This window comes from Tinamus guttatus, unplaced genomic scaffold (assembly GCF_059628265.1).
Source record: "Tinamus guttatus ecotype Peru unplaced genomic scaffold, ASM5962826v1 Tinamus_guttatus_pri_ptg000035l, whole genome shotgun sequence".
In the NCBI taxonomy this organism is placed as follows: Eukaryota; Metazoa; Chordata; class Aves; order Tinamiformes; family Tinamidae; genus Tinamus; species Tinamus guttatus.
Window position 1 is genome coordinate 533,076 of NW_028288569.1, and position 17,819 is coordinate 550,894.

At 47.1% G+C, this 17,819-nt stretch overlaps 1 protein-coding gene across 1 annotated transcript in view; it reads right to left on the reverse strand.

Annotated features, from left to right (window-relative positions):
• Positions 1-10,733: 10,733 nt before the first annotated feature.
• The window catches only part of PTGFRN (prostaglandin F2 receptor inhibitor), a gene marked incomplete at its 5' end in the record, with an annotated part of 36,001 nt that continues 28,915 nt past the window's right edge, over positions 10,734-17,819 (reverse strand). Inside the window, 2 exons of the mRNA XM_010224556.2 lie at positions 10,734-10,932; positions 12,032-12,337. Coding sequence (XP_010222858.2) covers positions 10,766-10,932; positions 12,032-12,337 — 473 coding nt within the window. The remainder of the gene's footprint in view (positions 10,933-12,031; positions 12,338-17,819) is intronic.

The following is a 17,819-nucleotide window of genomic DNA, read 5'->3' on the forward strand; positions in this document are numbered from 1 at the left end:
CCCAACAGAGCACCAGCACCCAAATCCTCCAGCTTCAGCTTCTGGGAGCTCAGCTCTCAGCTACACGGGCTTTCACCTACAGCTTTTGGAGCCATGTGAGATTTCGGTGGATGAAGATCTCCGTGTTGACACAGCGCTGAACCAAACCACCAACTAGTCCCAAGGGAAGTCAGACAGCTATAAAGCTAGAAGGAAGTCTAGCAAAAGCAGAGAAAATAAACATTTCTTATAGCAGTAAGGAGGGCTGCTTCTGTTACTTATATCTCGTGTATCCTGTGCTCTCACAAGACACAGCGCCGTTGCATGGTCTTCAGGAGCAAAACTCACAGCAGAGAACTTCAGCACAGAAGGGCTGTTTCAGTAATTTTGCAGGGATAAAAGTTAATTGATACAGGAACTAAAATAAATTAATAAAATAAAAAAAATGTCCAAGAACAGAACAGGTTAGGGAACAGAGAAACACCCACCTCGTAAGGCTGCAGCTTTCTAGGACTGTGGTCACTCTCAGGTGTAAGCAGAAAGGGCTCAACCAGAAAGAGCCCCACAGCTCCCTTCTGAAACGGGTGGTTGCTCTCCTTTGCACTGTCATGTCTCCTGTAAAAAGGCAAACAAGGACAAAATTGGCCAGGCACTTACAGGGACAAAAAAAGGGGGGGGGGTATTATTTCTCTTTTATTGTATCATTAGCAGGCAAACACACTTGTTCTGAAGCTGCTCTGCTGAAGAGATAAAAGTGGAGCTTAAACCACACATCTCATCTCATGTCTTGTCCCCATACGAAAAATGTCTCCCATTGTCTCCCAATAAGAGAAATGCTCTTTAGCTTCTCCCCTGGCCTCCTTTCTTTGGATTTTCTACGCATGCAAGATCTGAACAAGCTCATTCCTCTATCCGTATAACTCCATCAGTCTCATAGTCTTGCTCAAAAATACTTGATTTAAGGATCTGATATAAATCTCCTGGACACCTCATCTTACTGCTCTGGGCTTCAAGGATGAAACTGGGTTAATTTTAGATGAAGCTAAACCCAATTGGTTTAGCTCCTGAAACATGCCTATGAGCTCCAACACATGCACATCTGAAAGAAGATTGCCCCCTAGACACGGTGAGGGCAAGCATTGGGTCCTCAGCACAAACTTGCCCTACAAATCCACTCCTCTTGCCCCACACCAGTCACTAACACAGACGTAGCTGATGTCATATCCCCAGCTGAAGAAGGAGGAGATGAAACGCTGCTGTAGCACTTCATCAAACCCTTCTTTCCAACACCCACTGTCTCCCCACTTCACCCCTTGGTCGGGGCTGAGGGCTGTGGCCATGGCTGGGCATGCTCGGCTGGGGGGCTGGCAGGGGTGACCTGCCCCTGGAGAGCTGCACAGACGCCGGCGATGCTGCAAGGAGGCCAAGGCGGTGGGGAGGGTGCTGTTCCTGCCAGCCCCTCACAGCACGCCAAGAAGGAACGAGAGCACGTGGCACGTCTGGAAAGAGGCCGCCGCTCTGCATCTGCCCTTTCCGAGCTGCATCACGCTGCTCCGGCTGCGCGGTTTGCCTCGGAGGCAGTGCAGCCCGTTTTCTTTAAATTGCATCGATCCCCCTGGCAGAGCACGTGCAGGCCCAGCTCCCGACAGCACACAGGTGACAAAGGCAGCCCCCTGCTTGGCTCAGCTGCTGCGTGGTGCTAGAAGATGCTACGCGCTGCCCACAAACCTTGCTGCGCCACCATTCAAAGCAGCATGAGCATCTTTTAAGCAAGCACCATGATGAAAGACTATTTAGAAGCAGAGAGCTGCAGAGGGGAACCAAAAAGACCAGACAGCAATTGAGAGATGCAGTGACAGCAAAGGCTGCAGAAGGGGAGAAAGAGGTTAAGAGGGAAAACATGGAGAACAATAACAGGAGGCTCTTGTTCAGGAGGAACTTCTGTTAGGGAATACATAAAGTATTAAGTGTTGGGAGAGAAGCTGGGTTTTAATATTAAGCTGCTTATTTAGGTCTCTAAGTTGTGGAGAAGCTACGTTTCAAAACTAATTAGACTGACAGAGCTTGGATTCGATTACAGGATTTCCAGAAGCAAGAGGGTTTAAAAAAAATTAAACAGCTGCCCTGGAAGTGTTAGCAAGAGAATTAAAGAGCCATTGCTGCAGCCAATTGTTAAATACATTTAAGCTGAAAAATATGATAACTCCAGCTGCCAAAATCCGTTTACACCAGTGGCTGCAGTAGGGAGTCACTGTCCTACCAGGTCTCGTTGGAAGCTGTACAATGCATGTGCTTCTCCAGATGTAGAGGGAGGAACTGGCTCTCCAAGGCTGTCTGATGGCAGTGACTGAATTTGAAAGCATGCTGATTTTTCACCATCCCCAAACCTGCGGTAGCAAGCACAGCACCCGACTGCCAGATACAGGCAACTTAGGGGCTAAGACTGCAACAGCGAGAGGCTGCAGGCTGCAGCAGAACGGCTACTCAGGGGAAGGCCCAGTGTGTACATGCACTGAAAACCCCATATTTACTGCTCAGGAGGATAAGTCTCTGTCTGCACTAGCACTAGTGATGGTCTGATATACAGCCACACGCCTGAAGCGAGGAAAGCGAGGGAGCAGTAGCAGCACTATGTTTATAGCTCACCCTGCATCAAAGCCCTTGCTTTATTGACAGCTCAGATAACAGAAACAGATTCCCTCTCCCTCGTTCATTTGAAATCATGGGAAAGACAGCAACTTCAGAACATCTATTACCAAAACCAGAACAGTGCCTTTTGAAAGCCCCAAATTGCCAAATTCAGGTGCTCTGAAGTTCCTAAAGCACCTTTCATTTGTGGATTTCAACCTTCTCCCCAAATGTAGATCCTCAGGCTTTCTAGAGAAATTAAGCCTGGAGCCTGCTGGGCTGCCATAGTGGGACCCTGGAGTATAATGGAGCATCAGCATGTTTGCATAGGGGTCTGGGTGTTCTTAGCTAGCCGACAGTTGTTTCTGCAAGTTCAAAAGATGCTCTACTCCCATATGTCACCCTCTGACACTCCTCAGCAACGTTTTGGGTCAAACATCCTGATCAACATGCCATGAACCCTATTTTCCCTCGCTGCTGCGTGAGCATCCCGAGAGGAGAAGAGCAGACTGTGGTGCAGGCAGTGTCAGTGCTGTTGCTGCTGCTATCCTCCATTCGCGCTGGAGGCAAATGTCATTGCTATAGTCACACAAACAGTTATACTTACACTAAGCCAAACCTACTTCCTTCAAACCAAAGGTAGGAACTGCAGGGAACGCTAGCGAGAACCTCTGAGGTACACAGCCTTCATGGAGCAGGCATCAAGACAAACTCCAGGTGTGCATGATTGCTTTCACTTCCATGTGCTTGGACTGCTGTGTGTCTCAGTTTCAAACAAACTCCTCCTTCATGGTTGCTACTGCTGCCCAAGTTAGCTTGAAGGGGGCAACCAGTGATCTTAGTTTTGCGTGAGGCCTCCCGTCTAACAGAGCCTGCAGCGCTTCCCCTGCTTCTCCCACAGGCTCGAGAAACATCTCTCACCACTGAAACGAGGCCTCAGTCAAGTGGGAAGCAGCAACTCAGACATGTTGCTGCCGCCCAGAAGGTAAGGTAAGGTTTAAACACAGCAATGCTGTGGTTAGGGGTCCTGAGAGCTGTTTTGTTAACACTGTATACAACCAGGTGAAGGAGGGAGAAGTTATTGAACAGTGACTTACCAAAGACTTTTCTGGATGAGCACAGGGAACTGTGGGAGAAGGGAGGAGGAGGGAAAGAAAAAGATAATGGCACCAGACAAGGACATCTCTGCACACACTTAAAAGGCTATGGGCAAGGCTGTCAGCTTCAAAAGGACCTTAATATCCTGTTTCAAAAGCAAATGCAAGCTGCTTCTGCCAGGCTGGGAACTCAGAGGTCAGCTTCTGAGAGGGCTCTCCCTGAGACATCAGAGACAAACATTTCTGAGCTAAGAGAACAGCCTTGCTAGTGTTCGTTAGGCTGCAGAGACTGATGGGAAGGAAGAAAAGGAAGTAGACGGTGACAGAAAGCAGAGCTGGTACCATCTATTCCTGTGGAAAAAGGCCAAACAGCCAAAAAAGGAGAAGGACATTGTCCTTTTCGTTGCTGGAAAACTCACCTTATTGGCAGTGATTTGGCTCTAAATAAATGCTTCAAGAAGACTGGCCACTCCCTCGTGGTTCGTCCACTGGCTGCGTCGGATTCAGAAGTGCTGGACACCATTTGTGGCTGGCACACCAGGGTCCTCGGTGTAAGACTTGGATCCAACTCCAGCAGTCACATGGCAAGAAAGCTGCACGGCTGAAGACCAGGACCTGAGCAAGGGATATCCATCACAGTTAAGGATGAGCTGAAGCCATTAGTCAACCCGGTACTGCAATCTGAGGTCTACTCTACACAGAGACAGAGAAGTTATGCAAGTAACTATAAACATGGCAAAAGAAAGGTCAGGATTAAATCTACCCTAAGATTGTTCTTCCAAAACATAGGCTGTGTAAGGATGAATATCATCAGAATTTGAGGATGCATAATTAGCGTCTTGGTTTAACAGTATCAACTACCTGCCCACGCTTCCTTCCTCCTTCCCTACACCATCACTAGAGGGAGCTACTATTTTTCCTATCAAAGGTGAGTTTGTCACCCTAGCCTCCTTTATAGCTGATGGCAAGAAATGGGCCCCTTCACGTGTTTGTATTGTAAAATATAAGCCTCAAGTGGGTCAGATAAATTGCATTCTTGAGGTATCTGTCCAGGATGACTAGTCTGGTTGCAAAACATGAATCCAATCAAAATTACCAAAAAAATAAGTAAACAAACAACTACCCAAAAAACAAATGTGCTTTGTTTCACACTAGTTCATAATGTTCAGCATAAAGGTTGCCTGCCTGGAGCTCACAGATAATGAGCAGCATTTGTATTATGACAGCAAGCAGCCACTCAAGAGTAATCAGGCCATAAGCATCATCTTTAGAAAATCTGTCCTTTCTGCTTTGGCAAAGGGAATCCAAATGTCTCTTTGGACTCATTTCCTCATCAGAGGAGCTTAATTTTTTTCCATATTCTCTGGAGTCTCCATGACTAAAAGATCATTCGTAGGCATGTTGAAGTAGCCAGCTTTGCAGATCATTTGCAGTGGGCAAATGATGTCCTAAAGATTAAGCTAAAGATTGAGAGTCCTAAAAGTCCTAAAGATTGAGCTCTCAGCAGATGATTCAAGGATGCAGCAGCAGTACCTCCCTGCAGAGAGATAAGCAAAAAAGAAATGCAGAGACACAAACATCAGTCCAGAAGGCAAAGGCAAAAAGAGATGCACTCTGGGATGTATGAAAGAAGGACAGGAAATAAAAGAGGCAGAGGGAACAAAATACTGAGGTATGAACAGCAAGACAGTGGACAAACAGAAAGAGGATGCACCTGTATATCAGAGGAGAGCTTAATAGCATTTTATTTGCATTGATAACTTGCATTTGACTGCAGGCACATACGGCTTTCATATGTCTTTCCCCATTTAGCATATATCAATGTACTCAAGGCCTTTGCAGAGGTGAAGTCTCCAGAGAGGGCAAACCCCAGCCCCTTCTCTCAGAGATCTTCTCTGTGAATCTTCTCTGTGATTTCTCATATACCCAACACGTACTTTGTTCATACTGCAGCTTCCATACGCAGGGGAGGGGGAAGCATCCCCCACTTCAGCCCAGGCTTTAAGAAACTTGTGGGAGCCAAAGTGCATGGAAGGCCACATGCTGCATTTTAGCCACGTTACTTACCTCATACAAGGATTACCATTAGCTTTATCCTCAGTAGTGTAACAACACAGCTTCAGCTGCTGAAGGCTCTTCCTTGATGATCTAACTCTCTCCTGTTACCTGCTATGGTACCACAACCCCCTGCAATCGTAAAAATGTAAAATCCCACTCAAATGCTCCCAAGAGTAGTTTTTCTCAGGAAGATTTGCATGATCAGGTTCCTCACCTACACAACATGGTTATCCTCAAGCACACTATGCAATGCTAGTCTGGTTTGGCCCAGCCAAGGCCTTAGGACTAGCCCTGAACTGAGCAGGGCAGTTAGCCAGAGCCAGCACAGCACAACTGGGCCCCACAGTGGGCAGCCCCTGTACGCAGCCTCTAGGAACAAGTAACGACATGGCCTAAGCCTGGTGCTGCAGAAGCCACCAAGTACCCAGGCTCTGACAGAGAAGTGCTTTCCAGTCTGCCTCTTGTATTAGGCAGCTAAGTATTTCCATAGGCAGATAGCAGTGTCAAACCGTGGCAGATAACTGATTTTGCAGAGACTCTTGTCATTCGTAGCAATACTCAGAGGAGCAGCCTACAGCTCTCACCCCCAAGCTTTAGGCTTTGGCTGTTTTCCTCTTTAGGAAACAATCCTAACACTGCTACATGCAGGGCAGCAAGATCCAGGTCATCCTGGGAGGTGGAGGGACATGACCGCTTGCAGCTAATCCATACTTCCATGGAGATACGTGACCTGCACTGCTACAAAGGCTGCTGCCTCACAAGCATCCCACTCCCTACTCGGTAGCGTACATGTATGCTTGCAGCTAACGGCAGCTCTGCTGAGGAATCAGAGATCATTCAGAGCCTTTTCCTATCTCTGCTGATAGATCCTACCCCCTTGAAGAACTTAAAGCTTGGTTCTGCCTCCGAGCTTTCCGGAGGAACCCACCACAGGGGATGTCTCTGTTGACATGGGCTGCAAGACCACAAGACCAAGCCAAAGATCCTCCCTTAGCAGGAGTGTGGGCCAGCCGGCAGCAACCTCAGGCAGGCGAAGCACCAACCCGAACACAAACTCATCTTTTCAAAGCCAGTCTCGGCCTCTCAAAACTGCTTCTGCACCAAGCAGTCTCTTGTCGGGAAAGAAGTCAGCTTCTTACTGTGTTATTGTGGTATCCTTACATTGCAGCTGCAGATAGTGCCATAATAAATACAAGGGGGAAAAAAAATGGATTAATCCATTGGCAAGACAAACAGGAGCAACGATACTGATATTCATCCTACTACCTTAGAAATGGGTATGCTTAGGGAAAGGTCAAGAAAGACTCAATATAAAATGCCCAGGTTTTACAACTAATATTAAACACACACTTCTGATTGAATTATGGCCCTAACACTAATAAAACTGATACTTCCTCAAAAAAGTTGACTTTCAGAGGAGGGAGAAACAGCATAGATTCAATAAGGAGCCCTGATTCATCACACAAATGTAGACAAATTATTTAAATCTGCCAAAAATTAGGGACAATCCTTATTTCATATGGTAAGCAGTGCTTGGAGCAACATTGTAAGGTTTGTATTTGACACCTACCTCCACAACACTGTCTGCATAGGGACAAGCTACAAGGCAAGAACTGCTCATAGCTCAAAGACCAAGACCCACTGCACACACTTAATCAAAAAAGGTTCGCTCTTTATTTTTAACATAAAAAGAAACATTTTACACAGCACTGTTAGAACTATTCGGTACCTGCAGTCTGGAATTGTGCCAAACATTTTATAACTTTGAAATCAAAACAAATGAAAGAAAGTATCTTGTCCTTCTGCAATACAACGTTCAAGCTTGTCCTGGATCAAATTCCCAGTGCTTGGAGGAATTCACCAGCTTAACCAAGAGATGTGGCAAAGCAAACAGAGGAAGACCAATGTGAGCCCTTAGGATCCTTGGACAGTAACGCAGGTCACGGCTGGGAGGATGGGGACACTTGTACTGCCTCTCAGGCAGCCAACTCTCTTGACACGCTCCAGGGTTAATAGACAACCATATCACACACATCTCCACTCACGTACACACGCACCCGATCACACAGGAAATAATAATAATAAAAAACACGGAAAGTGACCAAGACATTTTCTCAATAAAGGTAAGATTGCCCGAGTATTTTAAAAAAGGGGAATAATACAAAATTGGCACAATTAGAAGGAAATCTGTGGGGCAAGTCTAGCCCCTCAGCTTCTAGCCTTCCCAGCTACAGCAAAAACAAGGTGTAAGGGGATGCAGCATTGCCTTCCACGGGGCTGGCAGCAGCACGAGCTAGTGGTGAACTTGCTTCAGTTGGAATGACAAGGATGGTTTATTACATGCCATGAAGGATGGTCAAAATTTACTAAGGGCATGGGGAACTTTCACTAAAGTGGCAGGGAGTCCTGATCAAAATAACCCTGAGTTTCTTCCAGCAGGGAGAAAGTGTGCTGTGTTGTGTGCTTGGGAAGAGCTGGCAGTTCCTTGCTCATTCATTCCCTAATTATTGCATTACAGTCACAATCCTCTTTCCCCCCCAAATTTAACGAAGAGCACATAAACAAAAGTTCAGTCGTCAAGGAGAACAAGTGACTGATGCCATGCTTGAAACTTAACCAGGTCAAGCCCTCTCAAAATCCCCCAATGCCACAAGCCTGCAGTGAGCAAAGCAGATGGTAAAACAGGAAAGAAGCCACTGAAGGTCAGTGTAGAAAGGAGACCTAGAATTCAAAATATCATACTGCTGTCCAAGAACACCCAAGGAAAAAGCAAGATTTTACTACAGCAAGCAGAACAGGAGTGGAAGAAAAAACTCTTGTTGTCAATGTGGTACCCGAATGAATCCTCTCCTCAGCTCCTCTCCTTTGGAAAGCACGAAGACAGATTCCTGGGCTTTCACAGTGGAAGCTAGAGACTGTTTCAGCCCTGTTCCTCAGTAGATGCAGCAACAGTTGCCTGCAAGACAGGCCCTTTTAAAGGTCCCCACAGAGAAAAACAACAAAGAAAAATTTCTATGGATGTTCAGGCCAAGATCTCACAGAGATTTAAAAGTTTGGGGTATGACAGTTTTAGATCACTATATAAAATGTCTATGAGGCAAACTGCAGTCGCAAGTCCCCACTCAGAAGTGGAGCCCACTGTGACAGTCTCTCATTCAGCTTCCAATTAGACACGTGCATGAGTGCGGGTGCGTGGGGCTTTCCAGAAAAACCTCAGCAGCCTCCGAACAAAATTCCTAATGTTTGCAACATAAAAGTTCCCAACTCAAAACTCAATCTAGAACAGCTACAGCACTGAGTGAAGATTCCCCAAGTACTAATATGAAATGAAGCCATCATAATAGCAAGAATATTAGACCGGCAGCTCCTCTGGAATGTGCACCGGGAGGAGGTGCTAGTGAAGGAGATAATCAAGGACATAATTAATGTTTAGATTGGCAGCAGTACAGCAACGCCACTACCTTCTGTGAATTTCCTCATCTAACACCTTTCCTCCTCAAAAAAAAGAAAAAAGTAAAAATGATGGAGCCCTGGCCTCAGCTCTAGACAGCCCGCCCTCCTTGACACGAGCCAAACCATGGTTGTTATGCCACGAAAGGATACAGTCCTACTTCCTTGTTTATACACAGTAACTTTATTCTGAATTTTATTGCTTAAAACACCAGCTGTGCTGGGAATACAGAGCTGCCAAGAAAAGGAGCTGCTCCCTGTTAGGAGCTAGGTCAGAGTACGTGGAAGACCAAAGCAGGGCTTCTTATAGCACCTAGAAATATGCCTCAAATGCTTGGGGAAAGTCCTGCTGCAGGCCCGGGAACAGAGGGCCTTTTGCACGAGACCAGGATCACTGGAACCTGAAGGATTCTTCCTTGCTCTTGGGCCAATTCTTACTCCTACTCTGAAGGAAACCTGAGCTGCACTTTAGCTACCACAGACCTCAGACTCTGCTCACAGGCTCAGGAGTTATCACTGAGGGACCAGCATCAACAGTGTTAGTGTAGCCTATGCATTTGTAATGCAGAGCTTCCAAATTTCCCCTAAGTGTGATTATTGGTTGGCCAACTACACACAAGGACTCACCACAGCTTTTTCATGAGCCATACGGTGACCACCAAGGCAAGCTTTCCTCTGCTGAGACTGGCAGAAAGCTGGGCCACACTCCTACACATCACACTGCCCTACTACCACGAGCAGAACAGCCTGAGGCGCAACAGGAGCCGCTGAGCAGGGAGAAGGGAAGGTAGAGAGGTGAGAGGAGAAGGTGGCATAGGCGGAGATCCAGGAAATGCTTGTCTGAGGACTGACTCTTCAGAGTTACTAAGCCAGCCCATACTCACCACAGCTAAGAATTTTAAATGCTGAAAATATAAAAATCCTTAAGAAAAAACATCTCAAACTTCCAGGCAGGCTGTTTTGGACTTGACCATAAACTCTTTGAAAGCCAGAGAAGGCATGTCACAGCCGTAAAGCAGCTCTTCACTGGAGCAGCCTCAGGAGGCATCAGCAAGCACCTCTTCTTCAGTCTTTGTCCTCACACAGAGGAGTCAGACACGAGGGTGGGCAGAGGAAGGGTGATGAGGGGGCAGGAAGAGCAGATTGGTTAACATGATGGAAGCTTAACACTTCTACCAGCACCTTCCTACACCCATCCCCTTCCCCACCATACCAAATCTTTTCAAAACCATGAGGGGAGAGAAAATAAACAGATAAAAAAGGGAACTTGGTGAATTTTGTTACAGGGCCCTGCTGAAAGAAGGCTCAAGAGTTTGCACATTAGGAGGACTTTTCCCTGTGCAGAAAGTGCTGCTGGAAAAGGAGAACTCTGAGTTGCTAAATATGACCTGAGCACTGTCAGGACATGATGTGTAACAAGGAGAAGCTTGAGGTTCAGGCTGAAATCGGAGAGGAAACGCACTGTCTTGTCTGGGCCTGCAAGTGAGTGTCTCAGCACAGTCCAAGATCCCTGCGAGTCTCTCACAAAACGCGATTGCTTTTGGCTCCCACACTCAGTCCATCTCCATCGACATGAGCCGGCGACGTTCTCGTCTCGTTTCCTGCACTTCCTTCTTGCAGCACCAACGGGAGCTGCAGTAGCCGATGAGGCAGGATAGGAGTCCAATGACAGTGGCCAGGCCAATGCCAATCAACAGCGGGTATTTGAAAGCATTCAGAACTGAAAGAGGAAGGCAAACAAAGTCATTACATCACTGAGAAACTCAAAGGGCCTTTACTTGTTTTTTCCCTAAGAAAGGAGAAAAAGCACACACCTTTGTCATGGGCAGATTAATTATTTCAGAAGGGAATTAAACTAATTTCCCTTCCTAACTTCTGCCTTTTGAGGTTTCAAAGACTGGTCTATTTAGTTTCACCTCCTCACCCTCTCTTTCCTTCTTCTTCACCACTCCAAACCCTCAGGGAGACTAGAAGCACTAGAGAAACCATTGAGTGAGATAGCACAGAGGAGCCACTTTCAAGAGCTATTCCATTACCTCTTTCCCCAAACAAAAGCCTTGTAAGGTTTCCCCACAGGCAAATGAAAGCTGTATTCTTTTTATAAAAGAAGTTCTCCAAATGGCAAAGACTGGATTTATTTATCCTTTGTTGGATTACAGCTATGCATTTGCTAACACTAAGCAATTCTGTCTAATCCTACTCCAAAGTTCATGCCTAAATTGGCATCATTCAAGCTCCTGGGGCCTCCCAGCATGACCTCTCCTCATGTTGCTGAGAAGGAAGCTTCCAGTGCACAAACCTAGGCTAGGTCCTCACCATAGGCACCTCGTGTGCATCTTGCTTCTCATGAAAGTCTAGCAACGCTTGCAACAAGTGGGCGAGACAAAGTGCAGGGTGCAGCCCGTTCTGCGGTTAGTGGGGAGAGGAAGTCAGGGCTCTGGTGCTCTGTTCTCAGCTTTGATATTAACCGTGCCTGACTCTGTACTTCAACACACCCCAGCTGCAAACCAAGGCTTCCTCCTGCAGGCAACAGGAGGGTTAACGCTTGGAGAGAATGCTGAGCCTTAATTAAAAGATGCCCCAGCTATGCAAACATCAACACTAGATCAAGAAAGAGAACACTCAGCTCTGTGTGATCCATTCATGCCTAGCCACATTACAGAAGTTTGAGTTAGAGGTTGAAAACAACAACAACAGAAAAAAAGACAGTAAATCTAATCAGACTATCACAGTCACTTTTAAAAATAACCTCAGGAATATCTGCCACTGAAAGGCATGACAGCGGCTTACACCCCCTCACACACATTGCAATCTCTTACCATCCATTTTCACGGATAGAAAGATGGGCTTGGCTTTGATGTCGGGCTCCCGCTGCCATACCCCGGTGGCAGAGCGCACCCACGGCGTCACTACGCAGTAGTGGTTCCCAAAGTCATGGTCCTCGCAGCTGTACACACGGAGGCGGAATTCCAGCGGGCTGATTCTCTCCAGGCTGAGATCACTGCTCCCATTTCTCCTGCTCTGTGTCATGATCCCTCTGCGGTCCAGCGAGGCCAGCAAGACAGGCTCTCTATCCAGGGCGAAGGAGCGCACCGCGAACCAGGAGACATCAAAGGACATGTCATCTGTGTGTGGGGACAGAGCAGAATTTGGACAGACAGGTGAGCTCCAAGGGTATTCAGAGTGCCACTTGATCAGTAGACGGGTGAATCTGCAAGCGGCATCAACAACTGGATGATTATTTCTGTTTCACCCTCTGTCCTTCAAACACCAGCTTTCCAGCACACGCAGGGTTAACGACAGAATCAAACACTCTAAAGAGCACAAGAATGTCTGAAATGCTAAGACATGAAAAATAATTAGCACTGAAAACTTGAGGAACTAGGATTGATATTCACAGAAAGTACTCTAAAGGTTAATTAACAGCTGGGAAGCAATGCTGGCATTCCCTAGACCGTCCAACGTGTAGAAGCAGTGTAAACGCGGTTTTTGTGAAAACGATATGGAAGGTAGAAAGGAGACAGACTTGAAGAGCTACCAGGAGAATTGCAGTGAATGTTACCAGTTAGCTTGGGAAAGTGGTCCTAGGAACAGAGGACGACTGAAGGGAAGCACAGTCAGCTTGTGAGTGAGTTTGGAGCTAAGAGCAAAAACAAAAGACCGTCAAGGGCTGGTTTGACAGTGGAAGGCAAATGCCTTGAACATGTCCTTAGTGGGAGGGTAAAAGCACTGAATTGCAAGTGACAGAAAGAATATAGTTGCACAGGAAGGGTGACTTACTATACGGATGACAGAGGAGATTGCCTGCTCTCCTGCCTACCATCTTAACATTGATATTTCATTTTCACTAAGCAGGTCTAATGTCATAAGAGGCACTATAACTGATGCTGAAATGATGGTGACAAGGAATTAGAAGTGCTACATACTTACAACCAGGGAGTGATTTGCAATCGCTGTGTTCTTGCAGGGACTACGCAGCCTCCAAGTCAGAAAGACTCTTTCCTAAAGATGTCTCATACTCATGCTTAGTCTGCCTAAATGAGGGCAGAGATCCTACACGAAGCACCTAAGAATTACCCACAAAACCACAAAGGGTTCAGGATCAAAGCCTGACCATGGTGCTCCTCTACGCGTCTTCCACAGTTGATGTTTACTGGCACGCATCATCAGTCAATCCTGCCTGTACAAGTTTTACTATCCGAGGAGATAATCTACAAAAAGCCTTTGCAGCGTCTTTCACCTTTAACATCAGCTGACAGCTAGTCAGAGTCCATCAGCAGCACAGCCAGCTCTTTTTACAGTCATGCGAGGTTCTATTGATCCCACTAGCAGAGCTCAGTCTTAACTCTCTCGGGCTGCTGTAGCTGAACAGACACTTTTAAAAACCACTGCAATCTCTGCAGGACATCAAGAGCGTTTTGGTAGAAAACAGAGGGGATGCTACTACATACAAACTAGATAGAGAGCACAGAAGCTTTTAAAGCAAAATAGGATTTGAATGCTGCCTATTTTCCGGAGCCCTGTGAAAGGGAATCCACCTGACAGCAGTAGGGAGACACTATCACAATCAAGATGTGTAGAACCTAAAGCCTGAATGAACCCTTCTCTTCTGGACGCAGTTACTAAAGTGATGATGAGTGGGAAAGATGCATCACGCCTTTTCTGCTCACCACTTAGTGAATTTACTACGTTATTCTGAACATGCTAGACATGCCACTCTCCGGATAAATTGATTCTCACATATGGGGAGACAATTCATGAACGTTACAGGAGTCCAGAAACATCTACCAGAGTGTTAAGCTGAGTATGATGCCCCTAGACAAGAGAGAGGGGCTGGATGCATCCATGTTCACCAACAGCTCTTAATCCCTGGCAAACTGACAGGCTGATAGGCCCAAACTGGAAACGGAGGTTTCTATCTGCGTATGTACATTTTTGTTACATCCAGAAAGGGTACCCAGGACTTAACCTTTTCACAACTGGAACAGTTGCCTATAAACTCAGGGGCATATCAAACCTCCCCTGCTAGTGCTGAGATCTGCGAGAAATACAGTATTAATAATCTCAAACTTAAAACTGATCTTTGATCTAATTGAGTTTGCTCTTCTCCTCCAGATCTGATCTTCTGGCTAATAAAAATAAATAAAGCCCTAAACCTGCTGCTGTACTCAGATTCTTCACAATTTGAAGTGGATATGATTTTAAGCCTCTTCCAGGCAAACTGACACCGCAGAAAGGAAGAGAACCTTAAGAAGTCTTGTAAAGCAAAGTAGGGACATCCTCAGCTCTGCTACTTCACGTGTAATAGCATCAGCTGGCCAGGCACTACACCCTCCCTCACTGCAGACAAAAAGCACCCTCTGTTTGGGTAATAAGTAGCTTCCCTGGAGGTTCCTCTGTGCAGGGATGCTGAGGAAATGAGCGGTAAAGAAGTACTACAGGTCAGGTGTGCTGTTTTCACACACATCTTCAAACAGACTGAAATGATGGATGAGAAAGCAGATGGCAGCACTCTGTTCCTATCAGAGTTGCTGGCTGAGCGGACTGCCTTGGGCCACCAGCCAGTTTGCTGCCCTGCTTGCCATGGCCAGCTGCTCTGGGTGATGACACAGAGCCCCAGAAGGAGGCCTGGCACGTTTTGCAGTCCGACAGCAGGAAGAGACGTCCCAGTCGCATCTAGAGGTCTGCATAGGACACGGACCAGCTGCCCTCACAACGACCATTCTCATCTACCACGCTGCAAATACTACAGTTAGTTACTTGGCACTTAACACTCTGATACCCCATCCCCACAGAAGCAAAGCTAATAAAAAATAATCATACACAGTTTAAGATAATGGAATAAAACTCCAACCCCTGCCTTGCAAACTCATCTGACCCTCTGTGGGAAACGGGGCCTCTCCTGGAGACAGCTCCTTCCTACAGACCGCTCTGGGACCCAGAACAGGCTAAAAGCAGCGGCCCCCACGGAGTCACTTTGGCGATGACCGGTTCCTCCCCAAGACCATCAAGGCCACCAGCTCTTTGTGCTTCCAGAAACTGCAGGGGCACGTGGGGCTTTTCAGGGCCAGTTCAACTGCAGTGAACATGCCGCTGCATTTGCCATAATGGTTGCAACAATAGCGTTTAAATAAATAAAGAAATATCAGCCTTCAGGTTCCCAGACAAGTTGTTATCTTTGAAGAATTCCTTCTTTCCAGTCTTAAATGGTTCATTTGAGGTTCCCTTCCCTTCATGTACAGAAATGAGCGCAGACGTTTGCTGTTATTTTGAAATTGCCGAATTTATCTTCTATAATTACAACATGGGACAACAATATTACGCCAACATATTTTATTAGTCACTACACACAGTGTGCAATCAGTGACTCACTACAGACACACAGAGTTAGAGGCAGGATTTGGCTCAGCGTATTCCTTGTCACGGTAAGGTAGCGTCACGCAGCAAAGTGATCTGATTCATTTCTATGTATCACACAATTTTTCGTGCTATAAAGACACAGGGAAATTTAGCAACACCAATGATGAACATGCCTTGCAGCTCCCAAGTGCTAATAAATACATGGCTTTCCTGACATAAAAATTAGGTCACACGCTAGCTCCCAAAGGCACCTGCCACCATCCCCCCCACACAGTGCATCGGTGTTGACAAGTCGCTCTCTCCATTTTTGTTCACAATCGAAAACAAACCCAGCAACAACAGCAGACGATCCCCCAGATACACCCTCATCCCCGTGAAGGTGTCTTTCACCCCCTTCATCCCCGTGCCACACCGCTGCAAGTACAGGGCAACCGGGCAAGCACATGAAGCCCCCTGCACTAGGGAGAAGCACGACCCCCAAAACGGAATCCATAAGGACGGCAGCGCCCCAGGCCATGGAACTTCTCTGCTTTCTGCAGCAACCTAGGGCAGGGGGAACTCGGCCCTTGGTGGCTGTGCAGGCAGAGTAATCGCGGGGCTGCTCTGCTGGCCCTCCTCAGCTGGTGAGGATCATCGACATGTGAAGCACATCTTCAAGCACATTTCGATCTGACACACAGGCCTAAGCTGTCTGGGATTTAGCTGCTTCCCTGGCCAGTCAGCCCTCCAGACAGGGAATCCTGTTTCTAGACCAGCTCCTAGGAACCATACACTTGCACTGCTCGGAATGGAGCTCTCAGCACCTTGTTACAGTGCTGAATCACAATTTTGAGACCCTTTTTGTTTACTACATTTAAATGAGGTTGAATAGGGCTTCCTAGAGAGCTGACCAAACCACTTCAAGCCATGCAAGCTGTAAGCAAAACAAACTGGTGTTGTCAAACTCTCCAGAGTGCCCACTAGGTCTGTCTGGATGCCCACTAGGTCTGGAACAGATGACAGGGGGGGGAAAAAAAAATCTCTTTTTCAGGCAGGAAAAGTGAAACTCTTAAATTCCTAACCACATAGTCCTAGAAGAGGTCATCTGGTGGGAAGTCCAGAAAGATCATCTGTGAAACTATGTATGCAACAGAAATATCAGAAGCAGGTTTTTATCTTCGGGCACAGGAGTACCACTATTCGCACACCCCACGCCAAGTCAAACCCAACTACAGACGTCGAGCTGAAGGAGCACTCGCTGCCGTGCACTGACCTCAGCCACACGCACTCCACTCCAGCAGGGTCTTGGAGCCACAGAGGAAATTAAAGCGTGCAGAGTCCTGCAAAACCCTTTTCCACCCTTCTGAAGATTTTCCACAGGTCGGGTACACACAGACACAGCGCTGCGAGCTGCCTCTGCTAGAATTAACACTTCCAGAGACAGTCATCTAACCAGAACACAGACGACGACCAAACAGCATCCATCACTTAGTTCTTCCTCAGCTTCTTGCAGGCACTCTATTTTCCTGATTATGTGCTCAAAGAGGGAAAAGAGAGGGCAGCTGACCGTTCCTCCCCTTATTACATGAGGCATGCATGCTCACCAGCTCACACATTTGCAAAGCTGAGTGGCTAGAGCAGCAGAGCTGACCGAGCACTTTCAGACTGTTCAGGACATGCACTTCAGCAAGAGATCCCATTAAACTCATCGATCCTCCTTTGCTCACTCGCGGGCCCAGAATGCGCCACAGCAGCAGGACTGACACGAGAAGGGCAAGCCCTGAGCCCAGGCTCCTTGGAAGCAGCAAAGCACCACAGGATACACCATGCAAATGTGCTCGCTGGCCTCTTCTCCTGCACCAGGCCTCCAAACAGAAAGACAGGCTGGCGGTGCCGTGATCTGTTTTTCTCTAGGAGATGCCAGCAATTGCAACTCCTGATGAGCTGGTTCAGGCTTCCTCCAAACCTGTGCCTCACTGCCCCACAGGGATGACACCATGCTGTCATTTTTCAGTCCATCTAATGCTTTGCCCTGCATTTCAGGCAAGCGCTCCATCGCAGTTGGGAAGCAAATTGTGATGCAAACTCCACGCAGGGACAGATCAGAGACGTGGTGTGTGAAAGAGCTACCACTGAGTAACGACACCTGGTTGTTACCATACAAGCCCTTAAGACCCTTCTTCACCTAACCTGCTCTGCTTTCCCGCTCCCTAGTCCCTTCCATCTCTCAAGCTGAAAACGCAGAGTGACAAGGGAAATCCACCCACA